Source organism: Lithobates pipiens, unplaced genomic scaffold (genome assembly GCF_037356315.1).
Source record: "Lithobates pipiens isolate NorthernLeopardFrog02 unplaced genomic scaffold, aLitPip1_a1.2 Scaffold_22, whole genome shotgun sequence".
NCBI lineage: Eukaryota > Metazoa > Chordata > Amphibia > Anura > Ranidae > Lithobates > Lithobates pipiens.
Window position 1 is genome coordinate 21,979,273 of NW_027507784.1, and position 15,140 is coordinate 21,994,412.

Below are 15,140 nucleotides of genomic sequence, written 5' to 3' on the forward strand. Positions count from 1 at the left end.
GAGGGGTTTTGTGTTATTTTCACATTTTATGGCCTTCGAAACTGTGATAGGTAGTGAGGAGTGAAATCAAAAATGTGCACCCTTAGAAATCCTGAAGGCAGTAATTGGTTTTCAGGGTGCCATACATGGCTAGGCTCCCAAAAAGTCCCACACATGTGGTATCTTCGTACTCAGGAGAAGCAGCAGAATTGATTTTGAGGTGCAATTGCACATATGACTATGGCATGTGTGAGCAATATATCATTTAGTGACAACTTTTTGTAAACTTTTTTTTTTTGTCATTATTCAATCCCATAGGACAAAAAAAAATATTCAATGGGCTCAACATGCCCCTCAGCAATTTCCTTGGGGTGTCTACTTTCCAAAATGGGGTCATTTGGGGGGGGGGGGGGTTGTACTGCCCTGCCATTTTAGCACCTCAAGAAATGAGTCATAAATTAAAAGCTGTGTAAATTCCAGAAAATGTACTCTAGTTTGTAGACGCTATAACTTTTGCGCAAACCAATAAATATACGCTTATTGACATTTTTTTTACTAAAGACATGTGGCTGAATACATTTTGGCCTAAATGTATGACTAAAATTTAGTTTATTCGATTTTTCTTATAACAAAAAGTAGAAAATATCTTTTTTTTTTCTAAATTTTCAGTCTTTTTCCTTTTATATCGTAAAAAATAAAAATCGCAGAGGCAATCAAATACCATCAAAAGAAAGCTCAATTTTGGAAAGAAAAGGACGCAAAAATGTCGTTTGGGTACAACATTGCATGACCGCGCAATTACCAGTTAAAGCAGTGCAGTGCGAAATTGTAAAAAGACCTTTGGTCCTTAGGCTGACAATTGGTCTGGGGCTTAAGTGGTTAATCGATTAATCGACTAATTTCAATTATAACTGTAATATCCACGTCATCTCCCCCACCGTAATATCCCCATCTCCCCTACAATGGTCTGCTTGCTTACCACTACACAGGCAGGCAGATCCACGAGCAGTTGAGGCGGGTGATGATGACGTCAGCGCGCCGCTACCTAAGCCGCCGCCGGGTGTACCAAGATGGCCACAGCTCCGGAGCTAGGCCGAAGCTGCAGCCTTTCTAATGGGCTCAATCCACAGATTGGCACACTATGCAATCGGATTGAGAGGTGAGAGCCAGATGCAGCCATCAAAAGAGCCACATCTGGCTCAAGAGCTATAGGTTCCCTACCCCTGTTCTATAGGATGGTGGGTAAGAGGTTAAAGTATACCAAAAAGTAAAACTTTTATTTATTTATTTTTATTTTTTGGAATGTGGAGAGAGAATAGAGGGATTAGAACCCCTGTCATGTTGTGATTGCTGTCTGTGCTGCCATTAGGGAGATTCACCCTCTCATTTTGTCACTTTTTAATAAAAATATATATATATACATATATATATATATATATATATATATATATATATATATATATATATATATATATAGCAAAACTGTATTCATGCGTAAAGATTTGTTTTGACCTTCATCATTGAGGAGTTCATTTATAATGTCATGTATTCTACCAGGTCACCGGAGGCCCAGGCGGCTTCAGAGAAGAATATCTGGGGTAAAACATTATTTATATAATTTTTCTAATACTGTCAATACTTGGCATAAAAGTGAGAAATTTACCAGCTACTAGTATACATCTTACATTATTTTCTACACATATGTTCCCTAAAATTTGATATAAACTCTTCTTCTCAGGGTCAGAGATCAGAACACAAGGTTGGGATCTTCTGTTCGGAGAAGATGAACATCAGTTGGCTAGAAGAAGTATTGAGTTCTAATCTTTTTAATGATCAAGTTAGGAAGTTTAAATGTATCATATTTAAAGACAAAAAGAACATTAAACAGGAAGCTTCCAAGTACACTTTCTGCATCTGCCTTTGTAATAGGCGAAACTGGACCAACATTGTGTTACCTCCATGGAAAGACGCGGTGAAGATACTTTTGGGTAAGAACCACACAGGTCATTGAGGTCTGGTAGAACCGCAATTAACTGAAACCAGAAAAAAAAAAGTAAAATACTGTAATGCCACATACATGGACAGATTTTCCGACTGGAAATGTTGGATGTGATCTTGTTGTTGGAAAGTCCGACCGTGTGTTTGCTCCATCAAACATTTGCTGTCAGACTTTCCACCAACAAATGTTTGCTAGCAGGTTCTCAAATTTTTCCGCCAACAAAACTTTGTTGCTGGAAAGTCCGATCGTGTGTACACAGCATAAGACTTATGCCAAGTACACAAGACCAGACTTTTTGACAGCAAAGGTCCGATGGAACGAGTCCGTCGGACAATTACATTGTGTGTGGGCTCCATCGGACCTTTGCTTGCCAAAATCCGGCGGACTTTAGAAATAGAACATGTTTTACATTTTCCCACCGGAACTCCGCTGAACCGAGAAATCCGTTCGTGTATACGCTAGTCCGATGGACAAAAAACGACGTTAGGGCAGCTATTGGCTACTGGCTATGAACTTCCTTATACTAGTCCGGTTGTACGTCATCACGTTCAAATCCGTCTGACTTTGGTGTGATTGTGTGTGGCCAAGTCTGTTCATTCGGAAAGTCAGTTGGAACTCCGCCGAAAGTCCGTCGGAAAGACCGTCGGACCTAGTCCGTCGAAAAGTCCGGTCGTGTCGCGTGTACACGGCATTAGTTTACTTACGTATTCAGTGTCCGAGACAGCAGACAGAAAACAAGGTATAGTCAAAGACTATGGGCAGGATACAAGAAATAGTTAGAGAGGAGGACAGGATACAAGAGATTATCAGAGACTGCAGACATGATACAGGAGATGGTCAGAGACTGCGGACATGATACAAGACATGGTCAGAGACCGTTGACATGATACAAAACATGGTCAGAGACTGGGGATATGATACAAGACATGGTTGGAGACTGCAGACATGATACAGGAGATGGTCAGAGACCACTGACATGATACAAGACATGGTCAGAGACTGCAGACATGATACAGGAGATGGTCAGAGACCGCGGACATGATACAAGACATGGTCAGAGACTGCAGACATGATACAGGAGATGGTCAGAGACCGCGGACATGATACAAGACATGGTCAGAGACTGCAGACATGATACAGGAGATGGTCAGAGACCGCGGACATGATACAAGACATGGTCAGAGACCGCTGACATGATACAAGACATGGCCAGAGACTGCAGACATGATACAGGAGATGGCCGGAGACCGCAGACATGATAGAAGACATTGTCAGAGACTGCAGACATGATACAGGAGATGGTCAGAGACTGCGGACATAATAGAAGACATGGTCAGAGACTGCAGACATGATACAGCAGATGGTCAGAGACCATGGACATGATACAAGACATGGTCAGAGACTGTGAATATAATACGAGATGATCAGAGACTGCAGACATGATGTCAAAATCAGGCACCAGGCAGTTGCTATAGAAGTTGCAGGACTACCACCAACCAGCCTGGATAGGTACACAGACAGTCACCCTGGCAGATGACACAGGCTCACCTGAGGTAGGGAGTCTAAGTACTAACCGGTGTTCACCAGAGCTCCTGATGACAGAAATGGATTTAGTTGCATGTTAGTACAAGGTTGCGTTCCTCAGGTTTGCCCCACAAGGGAGTGAGCAAGCTGGGGTCCAGCAGCAGATGAGCAGATAAGGATCAAACAGCAGCGTGGTCATTAAACAAGCCAAAAGGTCGGTAACGAATAGTTACAAGTTGGGATCAGGCAGAAGAGTAGTCAAGGAACAAACCAAGGGTCGATCATGAGTGGTAGAAAGATACAGCCGGCAGCAGGGAAGACAAGAGCAAGCCACAATCACCTGGCAAAGAGGAGGTGCCGAGGGAAGTGCATGGGAGAAGCAAGGAGTTCAAGGTTCAACAGCAATTAAGACACAAGGCTGGGTTGTCCAATGGATCAGGTAGGATTGTCCAATTGATTAGGCAGGGAGCTGTCCAGCATCCCAGATAGCTCAGTGGGAAGAGTCAATACCAAACACAGAAGCAGTCCCAGGTTCAAGCTCAGGTCCTGACTGTAATCCCCTCCTCTCAAGGCATACTCTAGATGTCTTAAGGCTGGGTTTGTGAGGAAACCTCAGAGGGAATTCTTTTGTTAATATAGGGCCATGAACGTTCTCCTCAGGCTCCCAAGAATTTTCTTCTGGCCCATATCCTTCCCATTGGAACAGATAGTGTAGCTTGTTTCTAAAGATCCTGGAATCAAGAATTTTCTCCACCACAAATTCCACTTCACCCTGTACCTCAACAGGTTAGAGGAGTTGGAAGAATTCTTCAAGAAAAGGGATTTTCATGAAATGGTTTAAGTAGTGATATGTGAAAAACATGGTGAATTTTCATACTATCAGGAAGTTTTAAGCAAAAGGTAACCAGATTGATTTGAGCAGAAATCTTGAAGGATTCTACAAACTTTTGGCCCAGCTTTGTAGAACATGGAACTTCAAATTTTTGGTTGATAACCAAACTTTGTCACCCAGATGAAAGGTAGGAAGTGATCTACCATGTCTATCAGTAGACTTCTTGTAACATTCCTGAGCCTCCCTCAAAAAGTTTCAATCAAATTCTCCCGAACCTCCTGCAAAATAGTTAATCAGTTGATAACAGTAGGAATTGGAGTTGAGATAGGGATATCAGGAAAAAAAACTTGATGATACCCATGGTTTACATAAAAAGGACTTTGAGAAGTGGAGCTATGTTTAGAATTGTTATTGAATTGTTATATACAAACTCTGCTGTAGAAAGATAAGCCATCCAGTCACCCTGAAGATAACTAACAAAACATGGAATGTACTGCTCCAATGATTAAATGTTCCTCTCGGTCTTACCATTACACTAGGGATGTTACACTTAAGGCTAAACAAAAGTTTTTCCAAAATTTTGAAGTAAACTGTACTCCTCTGTCAGACACCACATTTTAAGGAATTCTATGTAGTTTAAATACTTCTGGAACCATTAACTCAGCAGTTTGTTCAGCTGAAGGTACCCCCTTAATAAGTATAGAATGAGCCATCTTAGTGAGACAGTCAACAATGACCAAGATAGTGGCCATTTCTTTTGAGGGAAGTAAATCTACCACAAAGTGCACAGGTCAGGCATGAGGCCACATAGTGTTTTACATCTTTGCTATAGCTTGGCCACCAAAAGGAACGTGACAAGAGCTCTTCTGTTGTGGAAATCCCAAAATTCCCAGCAAGCTTTGAGTCATAAACCAACGTGAGGGCTTCAATCCAAGAAGATTCAGGTACATATAGACTATGTGCATGGGTCCAAACGCTGTTCGATTGAGAAGAGGGTAATTTTCATACCCCTCCTTTAGGAGACTCAAGAATGTCTTGAAACCTGTGGCCCCTATGAAGTTCTTTTGAGGCAGGATAGTACATTCAGTGTTGCCTTACTGCCATGGTTCAGTCAACATCCTTGATAATGCATCGCCCTTACCCTACCTTGACCAAGGTAGATACGAGATGATAAAATCAAACCTGGAAAAGAACAGTGACCAAGGTGCTTGTCTAGAAGACATACTCTTGGCAGAACAAATTAATTCTAGATTTTTATGATCAATTACTGGATGCTTAGCCCCTTCCAGGAGATGCTTCGATTCAGAAAAGGCCTCCTTAATTGCCAGTAACTCCTTATTCCTGATGTCATAATTTCTTTCGGCCGATTACATTAAGTGAGAGAAATATGCACAAGGATGAAGCTGCATCTTTTCGCTGAGAAAGGATAGCTCCCACGACAGAATCTGAAGCATCCACTTCCACTATAAAAGGAACTTCAGGATCGGGATGTACCAATATTGGTGTAGAAGTGAAAAGAGTCTTTAGCTTAATAAAAGCAGTCTCAGTGTAATTGGTGCTACCACTTTAGAGAAGTTTCTTATGAATTTTCTGTAGAAGTTGGCAAAACCAACAAATCGTTGCATCTCTTTAACATTTCTAGGGGAAGGCCAATCCACCACTGCTTTGATCTTCTCAGGATCCATGCTTACTCCTTTAGGAGAAATAATATATCCCAAGAACTGCATCTGGATTAGTTCAAACTCACATTTCTCCAATTTAATATAACGCTGGTTCTTCCTTAGCCTTTCAAAGACAGTACAAACATGCTTGAGATGTTCCTCCAGGTTATTAGAAAAGATGAGAATATCATCCAGATAAGCAATCACAAACTGGTCCAATAGGTCTCGAAAAGCATCATTGATGAAGTGTTGGAAAGTGGCAGGAGCATTGCAGAGGCCAAAAGGCATAACCAGGGACTCAAAACCTCCATATCTGGTTCTAAAGGCAGTTTTCCATTCATCTCCTTGACACATGCGGATGAGGTTATTTGCCCCTCCGTGTGTCTAATTTTGTGAAGACTTTGGCAGAGCAGAGTTTTTCTAGCATTTCAGAGTTTAAAGAAAGTGGATAGCGGTTTTTAATAGACATACAAATAATAAATAAGCCAAAGGGTACCTTTATATTTGCACACGTTTTGTAGTCCTGTTTGGCCCCCAAAATGTGTTGAATTTATTCTGTTATAAATCAGTTTTACCATTAAATTATTGTCATGGTTATACAATAAATCTGCTTACCTGTCTCAATGTGTTCATTTCTAGAGACCAGCCGACCCTCACCTGACTGCTTTTATAATCCATCCTCTGACATGGCTCCACTCTAGCTCCTATCAGACAACTCTATATTAACCTGTGCACTGCTAGCCAATCCTGCTGATCAACCTTTGTGTGTTAGCTTCCTGTTACCTGCCGTGTGCTCTTCTACTGTTTTTTGGAGTGTCCTGACTATCCCTGTTTGCCTGTGATCCTGACCTTTTGGCGTGTCCCCGACTATTCTTGTCTGCTTGTGACTCCAACCTTGGCCTTGTCCCTCACCATCCCTATCCTCCTGTTGCCCACTGTGGGTGTGAGCTGGGAGACCCTGGGGGTCACGACCTGGAGTCGGTTGCAGCCAAGTCCATCCTCACCACTCAAGGTGCTGGTGAACACCTGCTGGCTCTTAGACTCCGCGCCCCAGGGAATCTTACGCTCTAACCCCGGAGGGATCCATCTTGGTGTTCTGGCAGCCCTTCCTATCACCTTGACCCCTGTCCGCAGCAGTGAGCTGTAGGGTCTACAACCTTGCGGTGCACTCCTAAGCCCTACGGTGTGCATCTGTCATCTGGGCTCTAGGTGACCAGACAATTATATTGGACTGTTGGATGTTTGTTTTGTGTTCTCATTGGATTGCATGTGTAATTGGTGGGTATTTGTATTGATTGGGTCTGTATCAGGGGTGTCTGCACAGGGAGATCTCTGCTGAGGGGCTATGCTTGGAGGGAGGTTTGTAATGGGGGTTCTGTGCTGGCAGACTCTATGAAGCCCCACAATTTCTAATGACAATCACGAACAATGATTTAGCATTTACTGAAGTCTAGGTGGTGTATCTATAGAAGTCCCTTGGTGTGGAAAAGCTTGGACTAGTTGTTTCTAATGTCCTGCCATTGTCTTGACTGAGAGAAAACAGAAGGTTGGCACACAAGCAATAAAAAGAGACAGAAAAAAAGTCTTGTATAGTAAAATTCTATTGTTATCTTTGTTTTCTCCTCTTTGTATTTTGTACAGGACTGAGGCCCCTGATAGTGGTGATTCTTGATGCGAATGACAGCGGTGAGGAAGGAAAGAGGCGGATTCTACAGAACCTGAACTCTACTGGAATAGAAAGCAGACATCTCTTCCTCTTTAGTAGAGCAGAGGAAGATACCTACACACGGTACTCCAGTTCAAAAATCCAGACTAAACTCAAAGGTTAGCTTGAACTGAATATAAGACCTGAACAGGATTATGACATTGATACAGAACAACGATTTGTTGAAGGCCCAAGAACATAGGAAAAGACTCTTTGTTTGGGTATCAAAAGGTTGATGAACCCCGGAGATGATGGGGGGGGGGGGGGGGGCACCAAAGTGTAAATCTTGACACAGTTCTCTACATGTTTTGTGCCTTTGGATGCTTTCTCAGGAGGAGGGTCATGTTTGGGGCAGCTCCAGGTATTTCGCCCTACTAAATCATTTTGGATGATGGTACCCGCCCCTACTTGTAGATTAATCAGATTGAGGCATTCCTCTATATCATGCATTATCATCCTGTCACATGTGTCTTTGATGGGGACTGCAAGAGGTCCACCATTGTCACTGTCAGGAAGCTAAAGCTAGAGCGAGTGTATATAGACACAAAGTCACAGACACAGGCTTCAAGAGATCAGAAAAACTGAGATGCAGATACATAAAGCTTTATTTATTTTAAAAAAAGCTGTATGATTGACATATTGTTCATAAACGAAAACTGTATTCACAAGTTTTCACTTAAAGTGGATGTAACTGCAAAAGATGCATTTTAGGATTAAAAAAACAAAAAAAAACCTTCAGTGTGCCGCAGCCTCCGTCAGCTCCCCTAATACGTACCTTAGCCCTATCTTAATCCAATGATAGATCCAGTTGCCCAGGACTCTCCCTTCTCATTGGCTGAGACAGCAGCGAAGCATCCTGCTCCTATCATTCAAAGTCGGAAGGAGGGGTTTTTAGGGACTTTCAGGAAATCATGGCCTGGTAAGGTCACACATTTCCATCCCTAGGGACTTTTATTGAAATAATGGCCTGGTAAGGTCATACATTTCCATCCCAATGTAAATAATGGGGGAAGAGGGGGCTTTTTCAGCCCCCAAAAAGGGGGTGGGACTTTGCATGAAGCACGTGACTGCAAAAAAGTAGTTGGGTGATCATAAGGGAATTTTATTCACATACTAGAACATACAAATGATAATCACAAATTACATGTAATTATACATAAAATGCACAAATGAGTCATAAAGTAGATAGGCATACATTGTAATATTTATATCGATGGTAAAATGAGATTTTTGGGGGCTGAAAAAGCCCCCTCTTCCCCCATTATCATTCAAAGTCGGTGAGCCAATGAGGAAAGAAGAGGGGCAGGGCCGGGGCACGGCTCCGTGTGTGAATGGACACAGGGAGCTGCCGCTTGGCTCAGGGGTCCCCATAACAAGCTGCTTGCTGTAGGTGCACTCAACAGGGGGGAGGGGCCAGGAGCACCGAAGAGGGGCCACGAAAAGAGAAGGATCCAGGCTGCTCTGTGCAAATCCACTACACAGAGCTGGCAAGTATAACATGTTTGTTATTTTTAACAAAAAAAAAAAATGGAGAATTTAGTATCACTTCAACTCAAAAGTCTTAATAAAAGTCTGTATTTGTCAGCCACATGTTTGATTGCTAGCTATTGGGAAATCACCCCTTTTACTGCCTTCTGTTATTTTATTTGTTATTATTTTTTGACTAGACAGTAGCTCTTTCTCTTTTCTTTTTATACTTGGATTTTATGTATTGGCCGTTATTATTTTACAGAAAAATCTTTTCATTAAACTATTCAATAGGTCTTGATGTTGGCACTGAAAAAAGGAAAAAAGACAGTTTGTTTGGTACACTGAGAAACAGATTTACAAATCGTAGTAAAAAAGGTAAAAATTTGATTTTATGTATTGTTCATTGTTACTGGATAGCTGAAGAGTTATCATTAGGTTCGCCCCTTTGGCCATTTATGGAATTCCCGTTAGTAGAGCTGAAATGTATATTCTGTCAAAAAAAATATTGTAGTATAAAAAATAAAATATACTGTAAAAAAAAAGATGGAAAGAAGGGAAGAAAGAAAGAAAGAAAGAAAGAAAGAAAGAAAGAAAGGAAGGAAGGAAGAAAGAAAGAAAGAAAGGAGGAAAGAAAGAAAGAAAGGAAGGAAGGAGGGAAGAAAGAAAGGAGGAAAGAAAGAAAGAAAGGAAGGAAGGAGGGAAGAAAGAAAGGAGGGAAGAAAGAAAGTAGGGAAGAAAGAAAGAAAGAAAGAAAGGAGGGAAGAAAGAAAGAAAGAAAGAAAGGAGGGAAGAAAGAAAGAAAGAAAGAAAGGGGGGAAGAAAGAAAGAAAGAAAGGAGGGAAGAAAGAAAGGAGGGAAGAAAGAAAGAAAGAAAGAAAGGAGGGAAGAAAGAAAGAAAGAAAGGAGGGAAGAAAGAAAGAAAGAAAGAAAGGAGGGAAGAAAGAAAGAAAGAAATGAGGGAGGGAAGAAAGAAAAAAAGAAAGAAAGGAGGGGAGAAATAAAGAAAGGAGGGGATAAAGAAAGAAAGAGGGAAGAAAGTAAGAAAGAAAGGAGGGAAGAAAGAATGAAACTACATATAGGTCAACTTTGAATTGTGCCATCATCATTATGGTACTAAGAGGGGGACAAGCTTGTTGGAAAACCTTTTCTGGCCAGCATTGCTTGAAATTTCCCTATATGTATTTTTTACTCCAAAACATGCTACAAAACATGGGAAGGAAAGAGAAATATAGACTGAGTATACTATTACCAGTATACTAATAGTATACTATTAACTAATGAACCCTTCTTCTTATGTTTCCTTAAGTTCTGAAGTCTCCAAATATGTTAGTTGTACTCTAAAACATGCTTGAGATAGGAAAGAAGAATATGGAAATATCAAGTATACTTGTATAATGGTTACCTTACAGTCCAGCACAAACTATTGAGTTTGCTTTGCTTCACTTCAGAAATTATACCCCACGTTGCTTTCTTGGAGCTTCACCGTATCTCCAAAGCCTCCATAGAAGTCCATCACAGCGTTCCCTGCAGCGGTAGAGGGGAGCTTCAGAGTTAGCTTCACTTTGTGTTTCATGAATTGGAAAAGAAATTGTAAGCCAACACACACAGGGCATTTTTCAAACTTCATTAAAGCTTAAAAAAAAAAACACAAAAGCATCAAAAATGCATGCTAAAGCAGTAGGTGCTTTTATGTGTGTTACTAAACAACACAAGTCTTAACAAGCTTTGTCCCTTGCTTGGAGTTAATCTTTAATAATGGACCCATCTTCTTCTGTCTCCTGACCTCTCCCTCCATGGGATATCATGTTGTCTCAGCTTCCCGGCCACCACTTTCCAACCTAGACACCCAAGACCAGCACAAAGCTAGAAATCCTTCTGACTCCTATGCAGAATACACACAAGAAAAGCCTTCCTATGAAGGTGAGGACGTATTTAAAGACTGTCATAATGTGTCTTCTGTTTCAAAAGAATGTACATCTGCTGATGTCAAATCTGTGTTTTTTTTTTATATAGAATCTACAAAAATAGAAAGTCTTCCCAGTTTTACCAAACCCCTAGCGGTACGTTTTGTTTCTTCTTTCAATAAACAAAAAAATTAAATTTGCCTTGTTGATTTTAGGAGAAGAACAATTTGATTTGCCAGGTTAAACCAAGGTTGAGATTGATTCCTCTGAAGCAGTATTTCAATACCTTGGTTGGCTTGACATCTTAGCCCTTGTATACACAGTCAGACATTCCAATGGAAAATGTCCGATCGGACCGTGTTGTCGGGTAATCTGACTGTGTGTGGGCTCCATCGGACTGTTTCCGTCGGAATATCAGACGGACAAAGTTTTAGAGCTGGGCTATAAAACTTTCTGACAACATCATCCGATCGGACTATGTCAGATTGTGTGTAGAGAATTCCGATCGGACAAAGTGCCACGCATGCTCAGATCCAATTCCTAGACCAAAGCTATTGGCTACTAGCCTGAACGTATTCCTGTCGTAATGAAATAACGTCATCACGTTACGTACGATCGGATTTTCCAACAACTTTGTCCGACCGTGTGTATGCAACACAAGTTTCAGACAAAATCCATCAGGTTGTCGGAATGTCCGACCGTGTGTACAAGGGCTAAGGCTCGGTTCATAACGCCGCAATTCGGAATCCGACTTGTGAGACCCCAAGTGACATGACATAGGAAATCTCATGTTAGTCGACGAGAGCTGTCTTAATTAGCACTACTGAAGTTGCATCCGACTTTAGAAAAGATTCCTGTACTACTTCAAGGTGACGAATATCAGACTTGTGCCCATAGACTTGAATGGAAGTTGCCTTCAAGTCGGATCCTCATCTGTATTGATGTGATTTGGATCCGACATTACAGGATGATTACCCAGGAATTTCCTGCTGTTAAGCCCCTCCCTCTCTTCAAAGTCGCATCAAGACGCATCAAAGTAGCACTCAAATTGCATCAAGTCAAATCACCAAGAAGTCGCCTCGCAAAATTACACCGTAAGTCGTGTGACTTTCAGGTGGCAGTAGTGTGGACCGAGCCTTAAAGTATTGGTGTAATGTGGAGGTGATGAAAACCACCTGTAATGTAACTTGTCTTGCATACACACAGGCGCACAAAGTTGTTGGAAAATCCAATAGTTCAGAACGAGGTGACATAAAACACGTACGACGGGACTATAAAGAGGCCAGTAGCCAATAGCTTTCGTCTCTTAATTTATTCTGAGCATGCGTGGCACTTGGTCTGTCGGAATTGTGTACACGCGATCAGAATTGAAATGATCAGATTTTGTTGTCAGAAAATTTTAGATCCAGATTTCAAACTTTGTGTGTCTGAAATTCTGATGGAAAAAGTCAGATGGAGCCCCACACTGTCGGAATCTCTGACAACACGCTCCGATCGTACATTTTCCATCGTACATTTTCCATAACATGCATTGTTGGTTTGCGATGTTCCATTATAGCAGGATGGGTTGTGTTATTGACATTGGATGTTTACAGAAATTAGCAGTGGTAAGTTATTAATTGCAATATAAACCTAGAAAGTCACCAGCACTCATTATTTATAACATAACATGTTTTTCTAGAGTGCTGGTGACTTTCTACATTTGTTTGACTATCAAAGAGCTCTATCCAGAACAGTGGCGGTGCGTCCATTAAGGGTGCACGGGCGCTGCCCCCTCTCTCCTGCCACCCCCTCTATCACCAATAGATAGATTCATGCATTGCATGAATCTATCTATGGCCACCGCTGTCACCCCCTATTCAGGTGCCCCGCTCTAATAGGCGCCAAAAATGGTGACCTGTGAGTGCCATGCTAACACTAAACCGCCTCTCCGCCAATCAGGTACTCGGTTCTGTTGCCTGTCACCTGATTGGCTGAAACGACAGGCGCTACTATTGGACACCCAGTAGGAGGAGAGGATGGGAGATGAGGATGGCAGGAGACGCATGGAGGACCCCGCTCGTCGCCGTCACCCGATGCCCCAACCAAGACAAGATAAGTGCCGGGCAGACGGCGAGTGGGCGGGGGTCACACTGGGGACATTTAAGGGCACACTGGCAGCATTTGATGGGCACACTAGCAGGATTTGATGGCACAGTGGCAGCATTTGATGGCACAGTGGCTGTATTTGATGGGCACAGTGGCAGCATTTGATGGCACAGTGGCAGTGTTTTATGGCACAATGGCAGCATTTAATGGGAACAGTGGCAGCTTTTGGCATAGTGGCTGCAATTGATGGCACAGTGAGAGAGTTTGATGGCACAGTGACAGTGTTTGATGGCACAGTGGCAGCATTTGATGGGCACAGTGGCAGCTTTTGGCACAGTGGCTGCAATTGATGGCACAGTGAGAGGGTTTGATGGCACAGTGGCAGTGTTTGATGGCACAGTGGCAGCATTTGATGGGCACAGTGGCAACGTTTGGGCACAGTGGCAGCATTTAAAGGCATAGTGGCAGCATTTGATGGGCACAGTGGCAGCGTTTGATTGCACATTGGCAGCATTTGATGGCACAGTGGCAGCGTTTGATGGGCACAGTGACAGCATTTGATGGGAGTAGATTGCCAAAGGAACATATGTGCTGGAGGGCACGGTACTTGAAGTCCTGGTCTGATGGAAAATCTTTTTATATCTTCCTCACCGAGGATCTGCCTGTGGATGCTGGGTGGCAGGCAGCTCCTGGGACACTGTGCGTATAGGCCTCGCTGTGGACTATTAGCCAGAAAGGAATTATGTGCCAGAAGCTGCTGTATGGACTGGGGGTGTCCTGAATATACTGGCCATTCCCTGTTAACTCCAGGATAGGCTGCTGTAGGATGATTAGTGAGAGGTCTGTCCCCTCATTACTTGCTATTAAGGTTTAATGTTTTGGAGTATCCTGTGTCCCTAAACCCCTCTCCTGTTGAAGTTCTTCAGCAATAAATACTACAAAGGTATCCCCTAGACTGACCTGGAATAGTTGGTGTGTGTGGGACAGTGCTTGTGTGACTGGCAGCCTCTGTACTACATTGGGGGATCTGGGGATATTCCCAGCGAACCCTTCAGTTGTAAGCACTACATTGGTGGTGTGGTGCTCTACAGAGTCCTTTGACAGCACAACCCGTACATAGGTTTATAAGATATTAATATAAGTCTACAACTCTATTATAAGCCAAAATGTAATTACAAGCTAAATACAGCATTGCTAAATCTATTTGATCAAAATATGAAAAGGGATATACGTATAATATTCCAGGCAAGACTAACTTCACCGGGTGGTGGGAACAGCTGATAACGTTCATTTACATTTATTTTCCCATGCTCAATAATGAATCAATATGTATAAAAACTTCCTCCAAAATAATGCAACTCATTTTCCTTTTTTTTTTTTTTTTTTTTTTTATGTCTTGTTTTATCGTCTGTCCAATTGAACCATCTCAGAGGCACGTTGTTGGGATCTTCTCCAGATCTTCTAGTGATGATTACTCCTGGCTGATGGAGCTCCTGACATCAAACTATTTCAGGACGATTGAGGAAGTTAGACCTTGTTACATCTCCAACAATGGATTCCAACAGTTCGTGAATGATTTGTCTGAGTGCACATTGGGGATTCTGTATCACACCAAGAACAGAGGAAGAGTAAACATCACCAACGTCAATGACTCCCTGTATGATGATGAGTTGGCTTATCTCGAAACAATGCTTGGTAAAGAATACAGAACAAACTAAAAGTAAACTGTTTGTTGGCTAGGAATACATTTGAAAATATTTGGCATGAAAATGTTTGAATATGATCAGACACTCCTCCTTCTTGGCCGAGAGCTACTAATGTCCAACATACACACACAATATACAAGGGTCACTTTTATGTCTACATAAGTAAAAATATATCTAAGGGCAGAAATTGTGGCATTTCCTACATGAGACATTTATCATTAGTGAAGGTCTAAAGTGGCTGAAGTGTAGGGAGCCTAAAAGAGACCCTGCCA

The 15,140-nt window shown here is 42.1% G+C and overlaps 2 protein-coding genes across 8 annotated transcripts in view; both read left to right on the forward strand.

The window, feature by feature from the left end:
- Window positions 1-15,140, forward strand: part of LOC143923394 (uncharacterized) — a 372,703-nt gene that overhangs the window by 251,783 nt on the left and 105,780 nt on the right. The gene's annotated exons all lie outside the window — the stretch shown is intronic.
- Window positions 1-15,140, forward strand: part of LOC143923396 (uncharacterized) — a 60,757-nt gene that overhangs the window by 10,898 nt on the left and 34,719 nt on the right. For both annotated transcript variants that reach the window (XM_077447053.1, XM_077447052.1), the window contains 7 exons: window positions 1,537-1,577; window positions 1,718-1,967; window positions 7,637-7,819; window positions 9,462-9,545; window positions 10,986-11,090; window positions 11,184-11,230; window positions 14,593-14,857. In XM_077447053.1, the coding sequence (XP_077303179.1) occupies window positions 1,537-1,577; window positions 1,718-1,967; window positions 7,637-7,819; window positions 9,462-9,545; window positions 10,986-11,090; window positions 11,184-11,230; window positions 14,593-14,857 (975 nt within the window). The remainder of the gene's footprint in view (window positions 1-1,536; window positions 1,578-1,717; window positions 1,968-7,636; window positions 7,820-9,461; window positions 9,546-10,985; window positions 11,091-11,183; window positions 11,231-14,592; window positions 14,858-15,140) is intronic.